Source organism: Eptatretus burgeri, chromosome 3 (assembly GCF_056783735.1).
Source record: "Eptatretus burgeri isolate ZD-2024b chromosome 3, Ebu_testis_v1, whole genome shotgun sequence".
NCBI classification, from domain to species: domain Eukaryota; kingdom Metazoa; phylum Chordata; class Myxini; order Myxiniformes; family Myxinidae; genus Eptatretus; species Eptatretus burgeri.
In genome coordinates this window covers 78172798-78192797 of record NC_140963.1, presented here as the reverse complement: position 1 = coordinate 78192797, position 20000 = coordinate 78172798, and the positions used below count along the sequence as shown (strand labels likewise).

The 20000-nt window shown below is 41.0% G+C and overlaps 1 protein-coding gene across 4 annotated transcripts in view; it reads right to left on the bottom strand.

The window, feature by feature from the left end:
- Positions 1 to 20000, bottom strand: part of ARMC8 (armadillo repeat containing 8) — a 115896-nt gene that overhangs the window by 31498 nt on the left and 64398 nt on the right. For 2 of the 4 annotated variants that reach the window (XM_085874127.1, XM_085874128.1), the window contains exons 7-14: positions 19588 to 19680; positions 19007 to 19087; positions 15798 to 15873; positions 11621 to 11717; positions 7523 to 7583; positions 6446 to 6619; positions 6178 to 6273; positions 4599 to 4681 (exon numbers count right to left, since the gene is read on the bottom strand). In XM_085874127.1, the coding sequence (XP_085730253.1) occupies positions 4599 to 4681; positions 6178 to 6273; positions 6446 to 6619; positions 7523 to 7583; positions 11621 to 11717; positions 15798 to 15873; positions 19007 to 19087; positions 19588 to 19680 (761 nt within the window). Of the gene's footprint in view, positions 1 to 4598; positions 4682 to 6177; positions 6274 to 6418; positions 6620 to 7522; positions 7584 to 11620; positions 11718 to 15797; positions 15874 to 19006; positions 19088 to 19587; positions 19681 to 20000 lie in introns of all 4 variants that reach the window. The other 2 variants (XM_085874125.1, XM_085874126.1) reach the window with 1 other exon arrangement.

The window sequence follows — 20000 nt, the reverse complement described above, 5'->3', positions numbered from 1 at the left end:
GGACGGACAGAGGGACGGACTGACGGAGGACGTGCCATCCCATAAGCTCCCTGGAACTATGTTCCAGGTGAGACAAAAACGTTTAAAATGGTCCTGTAATTGCATTTTTTGGTGTTTGACCTTTTGACCCGACCCCAGGGGGGCGGGGCCAAAAGTGACACTGCTCTTGCACCTTCGTGCTACGTGTTGATCATAACTACCAAGTTTGGGTGAATTTCTGCCCAACCGTTTAGGAGGAGATAGCGTGACAGACAGACAGACGGAGCCGATTTCAATATCCTCCCGTTCTTTTTCAAAAAGCATGGGGACAATGATCAAAAGTGTGTGCAGGAGCAATTTTGCTTGCTTTTGAACCAGTTACGACGGATTCTGAAGAGTCGACACTCTACAAATCCAACGTAAACAAGTACAGAACTCCCTGGAGACAAAGCAGAAGACTATTGCTCTTATAACTTGAACTGGAGAACCTGGTCCTTTGTAAAACATGAACGCAGGTGTCCTTGTGACATTATCAGTTCCCTATTTGAAGCCTCTCACACATATAAGCTTGTTCATCAGTTTAAAATAATTAATTAAGCCTTCCCCTATGGAATTGGGGCAGCTTTATAGGTATTGTAGGGTTTCTTTCCACAATTAGTGCCCCCAATTTTTAATGCTACCCCAGAGTTTATAACACCCCCAGAACTAACCCACCATTTAAAAGAAAAATAATTCCTTCCTGCAACCCCCCCCCCCCCATTTCCAAACTGTATCTCTGAGCTGGCTGGGACTTTTGGAATGAAATTTTGCATCAATAATGTGAATAGAATGTGGGGTGACAATGTTTGACCTTGACCTACTCTACGGTCAAAAGTTTTAGAACACCCCCATTTTTACTGTTTTTACTGAAATTTAAGCAGTTTAAGTCCTGTGAATAACCTGAAATGGTACAAAGCTAAGCAGTAAACTGCCAGGTTAAAAAAAAAAGTTTAGGTTACCAAAAACTGAAAAATAACATAAATTTCAGAGTTGTTAATAAAAGGCCCTTTTCAGGAAACAAGTAATGGGTTAGCAACTGCAGCTGTTCTGCAGCAATGGAAGTAAATTAAGCCTTGAAAGTTGATGCAAATAATTCCTACAGGTCTCCCAATTTTTCTTGATTAGTTACAAACCCTCTGTCTGTATAAAAGCAGTGTTGGAACAAACTGTGTTACCACTCCCTCTGAAGCATTATTTGGCCAATATCGCACTGCAGAAAGTAGTATATTGCTATCATAGTGGCAGGAAAAAGACAATTAACAAAGGAAGACAGACAGACCATAATAACCCTTAAAAGTGTCAGTCTTTCCTTTAGAGAAATTGCAAAGAAGCCAAGGTGTCAGTGAGTAGTTTCCTCCACCATCAAAAGGCACTTGGAAACTGGAGGAAACTCTGACAGGAAGAGGTCTGGCAGACCCAAAGCCACAACACAATCAGAAGACAAGTTTCTGAGAGTCAACAGCTTGCGTGATCAGCGGTTCACAGGACAGCAGCTTCAAGCACAGCTTAACACTGGTCGAAGTTAGGAAGTCTCAGTTTCAACTGTGAAGAGAAGACTTCGAGCTGCTGGTTTGACAGGTTGAGTGGCAGTAAGAAAGCCATTTCTCAGATGGCAAAATAAGAACAAGAGGCTTGCCTGGGCCATGAAGCACCGCCAGTGGACTACTGAAAACTGGAAGAAGGTCTTATGGACCGATGAATCCAAATTTGAAATCTTCGGTTCATCATGCAGGGTTTTTGTATGCTGTCAAGTAGGCGAAAGGATGGTTCCTCAGTGTGTGACACCAACTGTCAAACATGGAGGAGGAAGCGTGATGATCTGGGGCTCTTTTGCTGGATCCAGAGTCGGCAACTTGCACAGAGTGACTGGCACCCTGAACCAAAAGGGCCACCACAGCATTTTGCAGCGCCATGCAATACCCTCTGGTCTATGTCTTGTTGGTGAGGGGTTCATCCTGCAACAAGATAACGACCCAAAACATACCTCCAGGCTATGTCAGAACTACCTTAGAAGAAAAGAACAAGACGGTAGGCTTTAAATCAAGGAATGGCCAGCACAGTCTCCAGACTTAAAACCCCATCGAGCTGGTTTGGGATGAACTGGACAGAAGGGTGAAAGCAAAGCAACCTCCAAGTGCAACACATTTGTGGGAACTTCTGCAATAGTGTTGAGAAGAACTTTCTGAGCAATATTTGATTTCCATTGTAGAAAGAATGCCACGAGTATGTTCGGCTGTTATATCTGCAAAAGGTGGCTACTTTAAGGAGTCAAAAATTTCGATTAAATTCTGTTCAACAAAAGGATTCCATGATTTTGTTTTTTATCTGCAATTGTTTATTTGTTCTATGCTTTAATTTCAGAGTATATTGAAACATTAAACTGCTTAAATTTCAGTAAAAATTGGAAAAATGGGGGTGTTCTAAAACTTTTGACCGGCTGAGTAATTTTAAGGTCATGACCTAATTATAGACATTTTAACTTTTTTTTTTACCATAACTAGACAAAGGGTTGTCCGAAATTTCCCTCACTACATTACCTAGAAAAAGACACATTTACACTTAATTTGCATCACACTCCACCGGGTTAATGGTCAACATCAAATAGCGGTCTGAAAAAAGGCAAACAAAAATTTTTTTGGCATCGCTCAATTTTGCCATTGCGGAATCTGAAAAACTTCCTCGCCTTCCAACATATCCTTGCATCGAAGTTGTACAACTGACATTTGATTCGTGCCCTTGACCTACTTTTTTCGGATTGCGACCCAATGAACAAAAAAAAACAAAAAACACCTTTTTGATCATAACTTCAATAATTTTCCTCCTATTTTCATGGTGTTGAGTTTTATGAATGTATATTTTATAGAATGTAGATTGGGACACATTTTCTTTATTTACACTCTATCCCTAAATGTTGAAGGTCAAGATCATATGGTAGCCTGAAAAAAAATGGCCATCATTACCCACAAAAGCGGGCCGAGGGTAAGTCACAGACGATTGCTTTGTTATTGCAGGTATCTAGTTCCAAACTAATAATGATAAACATGATTCAAAATATCTCAAGAGTGGTACCAGGACTATTCCCTGAGACAACTCAAGTTGCACTCACCGAGGTTGATGCTGTGATTTCAGATATGAATCTCAGTATCTGTGATTTTTGGTCTTTTAAATGTCCATGTTGTTCAAGTAAAATAATGTTTAGTTTTCATAATGTCCTTATGATCCATGTAACAATAAAGATATCTCACTATCCCAAACCCAATCAGTTCACATATTTTGATCAAATAACCCACTGCTTGGCCATCTGCTGAAATCCATACCAACCCCTCGCCCAACTTTCATTTATTTTCTTCCAGCTGTGGAAATACCTTCCTCTATCTATAAAATCCTCTTCCTCTCTGTCGTCCTCAGAGATTTGCACTACCCATTTTCAACATGCCCACCGACCTATCATTTGCTCTATCCGATTGAAATGTGTACGTTTTGTTTCCCCACAGCCACAAATGCGAGTTCCTTTTCATTTTCTGTTGCTTTTCCAGACATCGATAACATTTTCCACATGAAAGTACAATGCATCTCCTGTTGTCCTTACTGTTCATGGATTAGACAGCATCTACAATAAGTGACAGTGATTGAAATCCTCCAAAAATTGGTGAACCTGGACCCTCCATTTATTAACCATTGCCTCCCTTATCAAGCCTAACACCTGAGTACTCTAACAAGTATTGAAGGTGCATCCAAGGTTAGTTTCCATGAGTCTGATGATGAACAAGGAAATGGAGACAATTGTCCACTTTGACTGAGAAATGTTGGAATGAAGCCCAATCAGTTTCAGCAATACAATTTTGTACAAATGTCCCAGGAAAAGGAAGACGAGAACAAGGATAAAATGTGCAGATCATTTGCCTTTGAACATAATGGTAAGGACATATAAAATCTGCACAATTTATAGATTTTTGATTAAATAGTCATAAATACCAAAACAGCAGGTTTGGATAGTTCCAGATTTGGATAGTCTCAAAAGGCTCATTGCTGCACCCTAGCGAGGCCTAACCTGACATTTCAGCTACTGAGTCCCAATGTAGGGCTTCACCCTTTTGTGTAGTCTGAACTACTACTACCTATCCTGTGTGGTCTGACCTACAATAAACTGTCACAATGATCTGAACCACAAAATTTAATGAATTAGAAATGGGATGCAGCAAAGAGCAACATGAAATTAAACGAAAACCAAACCATTCAACTTTACAAAAATTCACACCACACCATCCCCTATCTCACACAGAGAAAACATTCAAACATCAAAACGAGCAAACATGGGGAAGTAAAATAAATAAAAGAAATTGAACCATCAACAGCTTACAAATAAACAAAGAAATATTAAAAACCTCGGCCTATTTTACCCACGAAGGTAAACTATAAATAAAGTAATTTTTAAAAAACCAGACCTGTTTTTTTTGTTTTGTTTTCCCCCTCTCAATAACAAGTATGGCTGCACACATCCAGCCTGGTGGAGCTGAAAGACAAACAAACAGACAGAGGACGCCCAGACGACAAACTTGAGCAAAGCTGGGACTTCATACCTTACAGCAGCCAACTGCACCTTCAGGATAGGGTCTCCTAAGCCAGTAACAATCTGGTCCATCATAGACTCTGTCTCAATTACCTGCAAGACAAGGAAGGTAGCAGCCAATCACTAAGTAGGACCTGCCTGAGTACTCCGACTCATCCTAACCATGCCTACCCTTTCAATAACCTGCAACCCAATTGAATTGTATCCTTTGCTCACATTCTGAACTACACCTTCAACTTGTGCACAAGATACAGTAATTACAAAAATAATAAACAGAAAAACAAGGAAACAAAACTCTCATGTAAAACCAACACTGGAAGCTCACGTTTTTAAAACAAGCAAACCTGGACAGTAAAGCTGGGTGCTATTTGGACGAACAATACGTTAACGGAACAAATAACTACGCCAGAAACGGCCTCAATGACAAACATAGAACAGCAAAGCAGTTGTAAAAGAAATACAACGATTAGGAAGTGGACACTGCAACGTTTTGCTTCAAACTCAAGGAAGGTTAATGAAATCAAAGTGAAAGAAGAGGACAGAATGCATGTTGGCAAGTAGGCCGAGATATCAATGGAGCGAGTCCACAACTTCTGATAATCATGACGGCAAGCAGCGACACATCAACCTGCGCTGGTACAAGTTCAGTCTTTTATTTCAACATGCCATCATCACATTAAAACGGAAGTGGTGTTGAGGTGGGGGGGGGGGGTTGGGAGTGAGGGTAGGTATTTGAGGTTAGACACAATGAAAAACATTCATATAAATGGCAGTTCAAATATACTGATCGATTGGCCCGATGATAATACAGGTCAAGCGCACCCTCACTAACTAGTCTCAACGACAAACTAAAGGGCAAACGGTTGGTCCCATGAGGATGGCGAGAAAAGCAATGTTCGATTACAATCACCGTTTAACACAATTGTAAACACCAACATGGAGAATCTCAAACAGCCCTTCCCTTGGCAAATCAACGAAACCCTCCCTTCCGCTGCACGGCACTTATGAAAAGTTTCAAACTACTTGGAACAGAAACTTCACCAAACAAATACAGACTCGACTTTAGACGCGTTCAAGTATGAAAACAAACTTTCATGCAATAAACCATGAGGTCCCAAGAACATCATTTCTCAAAATAAACACTGAAAAGAGAAATCTAAAGTTCATCCTAAGAACAAACACTTTGTATTTGAATCAACCAAAAGCGTGGTCTTGTCTCAAACAAAACTCATGACTTCCTACTTACCACTACTCACCAGATAAACAAAATGTTTTTGACATCTTTGATCTTGTATCCAAATACCAGTGTCACTCAGCATTTCTGCCATGCCTAATTGTCCAAGGAGAGCAGGTAGAAGTCCATCATTTTAGTGGATCACTGCTTACTTCACCAGCAAGACCATGACGTGCTTCAAGCTTCGCAAACTGAATTCTGGCCAAATGCCTTTAGGCCTGCGTTCAAACTACCGCGTGATCGTTGCATTTTGGATGACGAAACGGTGCAGCAGCGATAAATACTTTGGGCCTCAAGACTGGCAGACCCTTGGGGCTTAGCTCTGTCCCAGGCAGGCAGCTTTAGCCTCGTTCACCTTTTTCCGAATGTCCTCATCGTTGGCTCCAAGCGCAGCGTACAGCTTGAATGCGGCCTGGCGTAGCTCATGCGAATGTTTCAGGTCGTGGTCCAGCTGTAAAAGAACAGGAGACAATGAGCTGGAACCATGGTGTATCAGGGTGAGGGGAAGAGCAGCATAAAGTGGTAAAATGTGATACAGATGGACAGCGCAAGGTGGTGTGAAGGTGTAAGGTACAGCACAGTACAAGGTAGCACACCCGTTTTATGTCGGCAATCGGGCTCACGGGCGTTGGGTATTTGAAGTAGTCGGCCAACGTGGGTATCAATTGATCCGTGATGCTGGCCAAGCGCTGCAGCTCGATGTCCATCTCGATGAGGTAAGCAAGAGTTTCTGCCCCCTCCACCCGTTCCTCGAGCAGTCGTTCTTTGCTGCACATCCGCACCAGGCAGGGCAGCGTCTGCCCCACAACCACACACACAAATATATGTACATATAGGAAGGGCCAGGTATTGGCTGTATAATCACAAATTAGTAGGGTGAGACGAGGGATATTCAACTGGGGGGTATGTGAGACCCTCAACTCTATATATATATATATATATATATATATATATATATATATATATATATATATATATATATATATATATATATATATATATATATATATATATATATATATATATATATATATATATATATATATATATATATATATATATATATATATAGTTAGTTCTCCCCCCCTCTCTCTCCCTCTCCCTCCTTCCTTCTCTCTCTCCCCCTCCCAACCTCTCCTCCTTCCCTCTCTCTCTCCCCTCCCTCCCTATCCCAGCCAAGCAATAAAAAAGTGTTTTCAGTGAAAGACATACCCCAACTACTTTACTAGAATAACAAGATGAAACTGTGTACATTATATCATCACATGGTCATGGTGTATGTGCATGAAACAAATGATATACTGGTCATTCTTCAAGAGTGCACTCATGGTTCATCAAATGCCTTTCTCTGCTTGCTTTGTAAGCACTGCATCAGATTTCAAAGTCTGAAAGAAGTGGATGTGAAGATGACAGGGGGTGGTTTTGTGGGTGGTGGGTCGAAGGAGGGGGGGAGAGGGGCGGTGTGTAATCTCCTCCCCCCCCCCCCAAAGAAATGTTTTGTTGCAGGAAGTGCAATGCTCACTTGAATTAGTCTATTTAAATTTTCACTTTGGGAAAGCAATAGAAAAAGGAATAAAGCACAATAAAAGAAGACAATGATGAATCACATTATTTACAGGGGTCAGTGTTTTGTTTTATGAAGATCTGCAGGGGTAGGAGGGGTGGGGGGGAGGGGGAGGGGGAAGGGGCTCAACTGCTACCTTGAGTACAATGACAACGTCGTCTGGCCGCAATGCTCCAGCACGGCACATGTATGTCAAACTGTAAAGGAGGTACACAATGGTAAAAGTTAACAGTGAGGCTCAGAAACAAAAGCAAAAATGCAGAACTACATAGGACTACAGTATTCTTCATGATGGTTGTGATGAGGCGAAAAGCAGGAAATTTAACATATGGGGAGGGGGGATATTAGTAGGGAAAGACGAGAGGTGCGTAGCGTAAATGGGGGAGTCGGTAAGTATCAGAGAGGTGAGATGAGGTGGGTAACTGGAGGAGGGGATGGGGAGTATCAGTGGGGAGAGATGAGTTGTGACTGATTTTGGGGGGGGATAGATTTGCAAATATGTTAAATTGGTGGTAAATGGGGGTGGGGGGGCGGAGTGGGGGCAAAGACATTCTCATAATGCCATTTTCCAGAATCATCAGACCATCAGAAAAAGTCCCATATCACAATTATTTATGGTAAGGTAAGTAAATTCTGCCGAAACTTTTGTGCTTCTTAACAGCAAAGGGAAAGTCTAATATGGGGCTTGTCGATGCAAAAGGTAAGATGAAGATGATATTTACAATTAATCATTTTTGGGAGAGGGCTCTGCCCTTAAAAAGTCCCAGGTTAAAAGTGCCTGGCAAGCCAAACCAAATCACTGCATACACACATACAGCATGCGCAAAAGGCCTCAGTTAGCATTCATCATCATTTTGAAAATGCTGTATTATACAGGGAGGGACTAATTTCACAATTTTACAAAATGCCAGTGGGAATGGAAGGGAGTGGAAGGTGGTTATTGACTCTCAGACCCAAATCATGGATTTACAAAATCTTTATATTAATAAGTGTTGGTCAAGGAAGTCCCACTTCTTTTCAGATCATGCAAAAAAAAAAAAAAAAAAAAAAAAAAAAAAAAAAAAACTTACCTTTACATTATTGTGATAAATCAATTTATCAAAAGATATTCGGAGATACCATTAGTGGATAAAACTGAAAACGTCTGGACATACTGGAATTGCAGCTGAAAACAGACGTCATCTGAGCAGAACTACCATCACTGCAGCATTGAGGGCTGTCAGTAAAATAACAAGCTCGAATGAGCCAAGATCCTCATCCTCTTCATGATGACGTCATAAAAACGAATATGACGTCATTGTGATGTATCAGGTTTGCGATAAATTATCTGTGCTAATGCCCGGCTTGATTCCCGCAAAGAAAATTCAAACAGCTTGCCTAGTTTCGGAGATAATGAGATAGGCAATTTCCATTAGCGGCGATATTATGACGTCAACTATTTTTCTAGGAAGAATTTCCAAAATGGGAGATGGTTACTGCCTGCGCGTGGGCTTTCTGCATATACATGTCAAGTTTCACGTAGATCCGATGAAAACTCTGGGTTGTGAAACAAAATATAGGAATGACGTCATAAAAATTGATATGACGTCATAGTGATGTATCATATGTGCAGTAATTCATCTCTGCTAATGCCCTGTTCGATTCCCACAAACAGAATTCAAAAAGTTTGCCTAATTTCGGAGATATTTTTTAGGCAATTTCCATTAGCGGAGATATTTTGACGTCATAACTTTTTTTCGAGGAGGAATTTTCAAAATCCGAGATGGTTACTGTCTGCACAGGGTATTTTTACATATATATGCCAAGTTTCAGGAAGTTTTGATGAAAACTGTAGGCTGTGAAACAAACTAGTTTCAGAGATAATGGCTTAGGCGATTTCCGGTAGCGGCAATATTATGACGTTAACTTTTTTTCTAGGAAGAATTTCCTTAATCGGAGATGGTTACAGCCTGCGTGTGGGCTTTCTGCATATACATGGCAATATTCACGAAGATCCGATGAAAACTCTGGGTTGTGAAACAAAAAATGTCAAAAAATAGGAATGACGTCATAAAAATTGATATGACGTCATAGTGATGTATCATATGTGCGGTAATTCATCTCTGCTAATGCCCTGTTCGATTCCCACAAACAGAATTCAAAAAGTTTGCCTAATTTCGGAGATATTTTTTAGGCGATTTCCATTAGCGGAGATATTTTGACGTCATAACTTTTTTTCGAGGAGGAATTTTCAAAATCCGAGATGGTTACTGTCTGCACAGGGTATTTTTACATATATATGCCAAGTTTCAGGAAGTTTTGATGAAAACTGTAGGCTGTGAAACAAACTAGTTTCAGAGATAATGGCTTAGGCGATTTCCAGTAGCGGCAATATTATGACGTTAACATTTTTTCTAGGAAGAATTTCCTTAATCGGAGATGGTTACAGCCTGCGTGTGGGCTTTCTGCATATACATGGCAATATTCACGAAGATCCGATGAAAACTCTGGGTTGTGAAACAAAAAATGTCAAAAAATAGGAATGACGTCATAAAAATTGATATGACGTCATAGTGATGTATCATATGTGTGGTAATTAATCGCTGCTAATGCCCTGTTCGATTCCCGCAAACAGAATTCAAAAAGCTTGCCGAGTTTGAGATAATTTTTGAGGCGATTTCCATTAGCAGAGATATTTTGTAGTCATAACTTTTTTTCTAGGAGGAATTTTCAAAATCGGAGATTGTTACTGTCTGCGCAGGGTATTTTTACATTTATCTGCCAAGTTTCAGGAAGTTTCGATGAAAGCTGTGGGCTGTGAAACAAACAAACAAAAAATGTCAAAAAATAGGAATGACATCATAAAAATTGATATGACGTCATAGTGATGTATCATATGTGCGGTAATTCATCGCTGCGAATGCCCTGTTCGATTCTGGCAAACAGAATTCAAAAAGCTTGCCTAGTTTCGGAGATAATTTTTGAGGCGATTTCCATTAGCGGAGATATTTTGACGTCATAACTTATTTTCCAGGAGGAATTTTCAAAATCGGAGATCGTTACTGTCTGCGCAGGGTATTTTTACATATATACGCAAAGTTTCAGGAAGTTTCGATGAAAACTGGAGGTTGTGAAACAAAAGAGTCCACAAGAACAACAACGTGAGTAAGACTTGGAGATCCTCCACGAGGATCTAAAAACCAGATATCTTATTAATCACCTCCAGTGAGGGCACCAACAAAATGGTGCAAGCAAAAGGCAAGTGGTGCACTCACACCCCACCCCACCCCAAATTGATCCATAAATATTTGTATGTACAAGTACAAGAAATGATAGATTTTCAAGGTCATCCGATTTGGTTTTCCCATCTGAGAACTCAGCTAACGGTGTAGACTGTTTTCTGTAGGACATCCCAGGTTCAAATCCCATTACTGTCATGATTTGTCAATTATCCACTAAAGTGCTTGTAATTAGTATAACAGTCCAATGACATTTCCTAATGTTCCCATGCAACACAGAATTTAGGTACAAGCTACATCATGAGCATTCGATCATTGGATTAAAGCCACACTTTAGGTCTTTATTAGTCTACACATAAATAAAAGGACTGTGCATCCATCTATTTTCCGATTTCTCTCACTGCACTTTGTAGGCCTACTGTACAATACATTACAATTAAATTCTGTTTATGGGTCCAAATTTACTCACAACTCCTTTTATTCCCTTTGACCCAGTCAAAAGCATAATTTTCTCACAACTCCCATCATGCCAGATGATGTTACACTTTCAGCACAATTTCATCATGGGATTGCTGCATTTGTTGTTGTCCTACAACTGCCCTCTCCCCAGTCCCCCCTTCCCAACTCCACCGCCTGACCTTGAAGGTTGATAACAGCTAATATCCATAATAAAGGCAAACTTTGCATCAAGGATGGTAAAATACTTCCCTTTCATTTATTGGGCTGGGTGAGGCAGTGGGGGAGCGGGAGTGGGTTGTGGGGGGGGGGTGACTGGCATAAAACTTTTTCAAACCAATATAATTCTCTCACCCTAGGAAGGTCCAAATCCTTCATTCCTTATGAGCACAAAATTCCTTGTCTGATTCTGATTACCAAAGAACAAAATGACACCACATTGTCTTTTCCCTGGTGTATGCGGCAACACAAGTGCCATCTTCAACATTATTAGACAAGCAGAAAGGTAACAACTGTCGTCTTGCTGGGACCAAAGATAAATAAAAAGAGTTTCTACTTACCACTTGGCAGCTGTTAATTGCATTTCTATTGGCTCGTCTCTTCTCATCATGCGCACAAAAACTTGAGGCAGCAAATCACCTTCTCCCTCGACCACAACTGCACACCAAAAGCGCCAAACCCAAAAACACACCATCTACAAAAGCGTACACTGCTCTCCTGCATCGACATTCTTTCTGGTCGTGATACATCCAATAGCGATACACTCAGGTTTTCGGTATCAAAGAAATGTCCTTTCAATCGCAATTCAAAGTGATCCGTTAAACAGTAAACCATTAAATATCGTGGGTTTGACCAATCACGGACAACCTCCTTGGTGTACCAATTTTGTTATCGCTCGAGTTAATTTCGACAAATCGTGGTTTTTGAGCCGAGTTGTGATGGCTATCTCGCACCCAACACGAGCCTTTTCTTGTTTCTCGCGCACTGTTAACGGCACAGAAGCATAAAATGTAAAACGAGACGATGGACAAAAGTGCTTTTAAAATATTTTTATTTTATGTATTGTTTGTTTACGGAGCTGTAGAACAATCGATAAAATAAACGCATCTACAGATTACAAAGAGAAACAATTTAAGAGATTAATAGGGCAGGAATGGTGGGGGCTTTCGACACATTACAGAAGGGAGGGCCGACATTTAACCACTTATGAACGTTTAATCTGCTTCAACGCAGCAGGAGACTTCATCGTAAAGCAGACTTATTTATTCTACATGTTTATTTCAATTGTGATGTTTATTTTTGGTTGCCGCCCACCTTCCTCTATTTTCTTGAAATCCAGGAGCCTAACCCCTTTTTTCCCCTTGGGCCCTTTAAATATCGCAGCATTTTCCAGGAACGTAACCCCCATGATACTTAAGTGTTTACTGTATATAGAGTTAAGATTTGTTTGCACAACAATACAAATGTCACCAAGCTAAGTGGTAAAGTAATTAACTGGGATAAAGAGAAACTGGTGCAGAAGAGTTTGTATGCTGTGGGGGAAGGGCACCGTAATGGCTGGCAGAATCTAAATGGAGCAGAGATTAATAACATTGACTACCATAATCATGTATAATCCACCAGTGTGTACAATACGCAGAGCACCTTTCAGATAAAATTCTCAGGAAAATAACAGTTTATATGAATAACTCAAACCCCAAATAATATGGAATAGGCAAAGCCGAGAAGCGAATGTAGAATTCTTCTTACATTCGCTTCTTAAATACAGTCATGCACCACTTAACGACGTTCTGAGCAATGACGGATCGCATATACGACGGTTTGCCAGCTCTGAAAAAAAAAAAAAAAAAAAAAGTAGCTGAAAAATTCCTATCACCGAGTGATGCAGCCGACATAGCGCTGCCAGTCGTATAAAAGTAGCACATACAATTATGTACGCTGTACAGTACATAATACTTCATAATGATAATAAACGACAGTGTGGCCCTGTTATAATGCGATCGTTGAGGTCCATAAAATGTCATCGCGAAAAAGCAGGGTCATGCTAAATCGGGATTCAAGGAAATCGGCTTTCAAACTGAAACAATGTTTCCACGTTTACCTTCGAGCAAGTAAATTACCTTTAAATTGAAGAATTCCACGAATAAATCGTTGTTACAGTCGAAATTAAAACACTAATTTCTTTTTGGTGAAGCTTTTCATGTTGTTAAAACAATCGCACTGTTCCGAAAATATATATCACAATTGACAGGTGCTCATTTATAAATTATAACATCGATGCAATGATTACGTATTTATAAAATCCAACCGCTATTTATTCATCTTTCTATAATCGATGCGAGAGGAGATTGTAAGCTGCTGCTAACAACACCGATGGCCGTCATGAACAGCACAAAGGTAAAACTAACGCGTCTTCCGTCTCTCTTGGATGTGTGTTACAATTGCCGACAGTATTCAGTACAGTAACATGCTGTACAGGTTTGTATCCGAGGAGCAATACGCTACACCGCTACACCATATAGCCTAGGTGTGTAGTTTTGTGAAAGTACGATGTTCGAAAACGAAAAAAAAAATGATGTTCGCACAACGACGACGTCGCTTAACGACGCGGTTCTCAGAACTAACCCCGTCGTTAAGTGGCGCATGACTGTATATCAAATTAAAGTCTTTTTGCTATGCAAAAATAAATATTACCTCAACATTACCTTCACAACAACAACACAGCCGAGAACAGGATCTCATCTGAAAAAAAAAAAAAAAATCCTCAACATTACCTTCACAACGACAACTACACCGCCAAGAACAGGATCTCATCTAAAAAAAAATATATTACCTCAACATTACCTTCACAACGACAACTACACCGCCAAGAACAGGATCTCATCTAAAAAAATAAATATTACCTCAACCTTATACCTCAACATTACCTTCACAACTACACCGGCGAGAACAGGATCTCATCTGAAAAAAAATCCCTCAACATTACCTTCACAACGACAACTACACCGCCGAGAACAGGATCTCATCTAAAAAAATAAATATTACCTCAACATTACCTTCACAACGACAACTACACCGCCTAGAACAGGATCTCATCTGAAAAAAAAATTCCCTCAACATTACCTTCACAACGACAACTACACCGCCTAGAACAGGATCTCATCTAAAAAAATTAATATTAGCTCAACTTTATACCTCAACATCACCTTCACCTTCACAACAACAACTACACCGCCGAGAACAGGATCTCATCTAAGAAAATAAATATTACCTCAACATTACCTTCACAATGACAACGACACCGCCTAGAACAGGATCTCATCTGAAAAAAAAATTCCCTCAACATTATACCTCAACATTACCTTCACAACGACAACTACACCGCCTAGAACAGGATCTCATCTAAAAAAATTAATATTAGCTCAACTTTATACCTCAACATCACCTTCACCTTCACAACAACAACTACACCGCCGAAAACAGGATCTCATCTAAAAAAATTAATATTACCTCAACATTACCTTCACAATGACAACTACACTGCCTAGAACAGGATCTCATCTGAAAAAAAATTCCCTCAACATTATACCTGAACATTACCTTCACAACGACAACTACACCGCCTAGAACAGAATCTCATTTAAAAAAAATAATTACCTCAACATTATACCTCAACATTACCTTCACGACAACTACTCCGCCTAGAACAGGATCTCATCTAAAAAAATAAATATTACCTTCACAACAACAACTACACCGCCTAGAACAGGATCTCATTTAAAAAAAATAAATATTACCTCAACATTACCTTCACAACAACAACTACACCGCCGAGAACAGGATCTCATCTAAAAAAATAAATACTAGAAGCGAACGTAGTATTCTTCTTACATTCGCTTCTGACTTTACCTATAACTTGTTCACAACTGTAGAAGCAATTTCAGGTTACTTCGGCCTGGATTCGGGATCAGCGATCAAATAATGTAAATCACGATTAAAAATTATTTTTTGATGATGCGGGAGATATCTTTATTAAAATCAGTGGAGGAAATATACACCATGTTTGATATTTGGGTCTTTCATGTCTCCGACGATGCCTTTATCTCCCGGCATGCATCATTCCCCATGACAAAAACCGGAAACAAAAAAAAACCAGAAGCAAAAAAAAAAAACGGAAGCAAAAGGGTCATAGCCAACGACACGGATTCCAAATTTCCAGGGGGTATTGTGTTGTTGTTGTTTCCTATTCTCTCATGTGCACGCGTTAAGTATGAAGCTCACTGCGTTCGCTATTAACTCCAACAAACATGAACTCCAGCTCAGGACTGGATATTTCGTCAACTCAAAAGAAGCGTTTTGCTGATCTATGGAGAGACCATTTCCGATGGTGTTCTCTACTGCAGTTCACACGCTAAACTAGATCACAATAGAAACATTAAAGTCACAAGAAACCACCAAAGTTGCAAGCATTTTCATCACGGAACAGTTCTAGCATGTACTCATCGGTGGGAAGTTCATCTGAGTAGAACAGGTCATCCTCGGATTCAGTCAGTCTTGTTGTGCATTAATGTTGGGGTACAGATAAGCACTGCATCTCCATTCTCAAGACTGTCATTCCTCTTTAAGACACTGCATGAGCATTGGCCCTCTATGCTCTCTCATCCATACCTTACAAGAAAGAACAGTACATTTCAAAGAAAGGTCAAAGGTTTCAAAGGTCAAATAACCAACACTTACCATCAACAAGGGCCAAAGAAACTTGAGGATTTTCATAAGTCAGCACAGCAAAGCATTTGAGAGCCTCAATTCTGACCTGGTGGAACAGGTATCAAATTGCAGCTGGTTAAGAAAAAAAACAAACAGGATAATCAGTCTCATAATAATGAAAATCATTTTGGATTGACCCATTTGGACTCATTTTCTTGTTTCAATTTTAATTCTTTCATCCTCGTTTTCTTCACTTCGAGAGAAAAAAGGAAGATAATGTGTTAGCTTACTAACAGTCAAGCTCTGTGAGGATATTTAACTGCACATTTAACTCATGTTAAACAGTCAAATCAGCAATTTTTTTGTAGTTTGCAGATGTTTTTTGTCTGTGGTTTGGAACACAAATATAAATGAAAAAAAAAGGGGGCAATACTCCTGGGCATTCACCTGGTGGAATAATAACACTGAGTTAATGTTATTATTCTGAGTTAATGTTAATAAGTTAATGTGGGACGGAATCAGCAAAATGTACCAATGAACCAATGTTATAGCAAATAATCCCATATTGTTGTGGGGCCGGGTATCGGTGGCGAGCACAACCACTAGGGGGAGCAGTAGAGTCGGCTCCACCAAACACACCGGAATTTAGGTCGTGACCCACAGATAAGTCCGAAGGTACGGGTCCCTTACAGGACCATGAATCGCCAATAATTCGACCGCGTGGAGTAGGGTTAATTGCCAACTTCAATATACCTAAATACCCACGCAGTCTAACTACCGGCGAACCACACCCTCAGCAGGCCTCGAGTAGAACGAGCCGTTACCATGCTCGAACCGTGTGTAACCCGAGCAGATGGTTACCGAGGTCCGTCGGTCCAAATCCACAATTACAGCAGCAACGGCCTTCCTAATCCCCGATACGCACTGTGGCAAACCAATGGTAGAAAGGACAAGGACGAGCTGGTACATTCAACAAGAGGTGAATTTATTAACAATAGTTGGGGGACGAGGGGAGCACGTAAGGGAAGAGTTATCCGAATAAGCAATGCAAATAATGTACAACAAAAAGCACTTAACAATTCTACTTGACAAGACAGGCCCGCACACCCAAAAAAAGAAATGGACCCTGCCAGGTCTTTATTCGGCTCTCCAGCCGAGGAGGATAGTTCGGCTGGGAGTCTGAACGGCTGGCTACCTGGCCGCGAGCACGTCAGCACACGGCAGGTCGATCGCACTTTCGGAGCTCGGTGAAGGTGAAGGGCCTCATCGAGGTGAAGAGTGAAGAGAAGAGAAGACCTGATCTGCTCTCTGTCGCTACTTTTATAAAGCCCGGGCGAAGGAGGGGCCACAGAGCGGATCAAGAGGCTCTGTGGGTGTTTCTGAGCTCTCACATTGGCACATAGATGCCACCCCAAACCGTAGTCACGCCGCAGCCAGACTTGAGAGCCGGAAATGGCCTCAGTTGCCCTCTCAGCCTGGCCATGCAGCAGAGCTCCGTAATCTCTATGGGGTGTGGGTTTTCTGGAGCGCTCTCCGGCCACAAATGTGCACTGGAATCCACCTAAACGCTGTGAGCTAGTGGAGTGTCAGAGCTATCCATACATTGCCGAATGGATCCCAGCTCACAAGCGTGCTTTGAGCAACGCGCCAAAGTATTTTGGCTCACAGGCACCCGCCATGGTCCCCATTCCATGGCATCCCCAATGACTGTCGTGAACGTCCAAGGAGCTGATGGCAGTTGCGGCGGTTATAGTGAGGTGGGGGAAGTGCTGTGGTGTCTGCGGTAAAGTAGTTGAAGCGTAAGTGGTTGGTAGCGGTTGTGGTGAAGAGGTCAGGTGTAGGTTGTTGTGGGGATTTTGGGGGAGGTGATGTAACAATCATGGTGAGCGTGGTGAGGGTTTGAGGTGAGGCGTCAATTTGTTATTGGGAGGCCATTTCCCATTCAAACGGCGCACGTATGTAAATGAGGCTGCGGTGATATTCGTTACTCCTGCTCTGCAGATAACGTCACTGATCTGGCGTGCTTGCATGGATGGCAGGGTTCGTGTGTGAAACTGTCTCAGGATCGCTATATGTTGGATGCTATTGTCTTGGGGGAGTGCCGGCTTCGCAGAACTGCAACACCATATAAAGCTGAGTTTGTGTCTGTGGATCATAAGCACCACCCATTCTACAGGCCACGCCTCCCCCCTTCTCCCCTCCAGCGTCACAAGAACTGCTCATTAGCCAGGCCACACCTTTCTCTCCAGCCGACCAGAAATCACTGCCATCTTTTTCGCTCCCCATAGCTCTGAGGGTTCATTGGCCTCCGTAGTTTTCACCCCACTTTTCAAGGCTTATAAACAAACTGATGGACATGTAATTCACATATTATGTGAAGTAAATAACCACGAGAGGCGAAAAAAATTGGCTTGGTAGTGAAATGCCTGTGTCCATAATTAATGAGTCGGGAGGCCAGGGAAATTCCCGAGGGATTTTGTTTACTTGTTTATTACTTCCGCACACGTACACTTTATGTTATGTACACCTACACTTTAAAGAAGTTATGCACATGCACACTTTGAGATGTACACGTTACACTTTCGTACACTCAACATTACCTCTCAGTTTTAATACTGAACAACATACATTTTCATTACAACGAAAATAGCCATGATTTATATTTGAAGTATTTAATTTTAAAAAACAACTATCCTTTTGTTGGCGTTTTGTATGTACTGCATGCTGTTGAGATGCCAAGGGGTATTTTTTTTAAGCAACTAGCAAGCGCTTACTAAGCCTGCCATTCCTTCCTTATGAACGGTTTTGAATGGAGTGCTTGCTTGAGTGCTTAAGCCACTTTGTGAGTGCTCTACAAAAAAATAAAAATTAAAAAAAAATAAAATAAAATAAAATTAAATTCGTAACCGAACACACTCCAGATTCATTACATCTATACCATGACTTCTTTCGGCCATATTGATGAATTTGTCCCTCGGGGGAAGACAGACACGACACGTGGCAAGTTAGAGGTTGGTGGGAATCGAAGCAGGTTTTATTTTAATTATTTATTTTTCCCAAACGTGGTTAAAAATCCTGCGAAAATTCCTTTGTGGGAGGAGGGAGGGGAAGGATGGGGTGACAACGGTGGGACTGGGGCGGGAGGAGGCAGCGGAAGGGGTGAGAGTCTGGAGGGAGGGGAATGGGTGGGAGTAGGGACCCAGCATTGCTACCCCTGCGAGTCGAGATATAATGCTTACCTTGTAGATAGGTGAGGCAAGAAGAGGCGCAATAGTGGGGACAGCACCATTACTGAACAAGAATGTTTGGTGTTCTGGAGTCTGAAACAAATAAACAATTATATCAGTTACATCCTGGAGTTGTTACAGTCCACAATCACAGAGCAATGGGAAATGGGCAATGAGAATGTCAACATGGCACAAATCTCATGAATAAAGTTCAGCTCTGTTTATCGCTCCAGCTGCACCTCTCCTGGCGAATGGTTGGTATTACACATGACGGGACTCTATTGGTGATGACCATTAACCTGAACTACACATGTGGCAATATCTATTTATCTTGGCAAAGCAGGATGCTGTCAAGGTGTTGCTCAGGGTGATTTACATAGAGGTATTATAAATAGTGCAAAATGGTGAAAGATATACAGTAAACTGGAGAAGATACATCAGTCATTAGAAGGGTGTTTGTCGTGTTTACTTCTTCATCGATGAACAACATTGAAAGATGTTTGTGGATGGGAGGTCCATGAATGCAATGCAAAGCAGGTTCCTTGTTCCTTTTAAGTTTTGTTTAATATAAGTTCCCAAATTGAGTTTCTCACCTTGCAGCAGTGTGCGAAAATTTGACATGCATACTCCTGGGTGTGTGCAGACTTGCTCAGCAGGCCCATGAGGTGTGGTACTACTGTGGGGTCCTGTACACAATATTCAGCACCGTTCATAATAAGAGTCATACAAACTGGAGGAAAAGCAGGAATTGAAAAAAACCCATTAAACTATATCAGAAGGGGTATCAGACAAAAGTGAAACAGGATATCCAAATGGTTCAATACATGTTGATACAAATCGCTCAACTAAAGCTTCATTGAGAAAAGAAACAGCTTTAATAAATAAATTTTATTAAAAGGTGGGGGATACTCCCCACAACTGTAGATTGTTAGCTTCAGGCCAATCCACATTTATTGGTACATTAGTGGGGAAGGAAATAAAGATTGCAGTTCAATTAAAGCAGTAT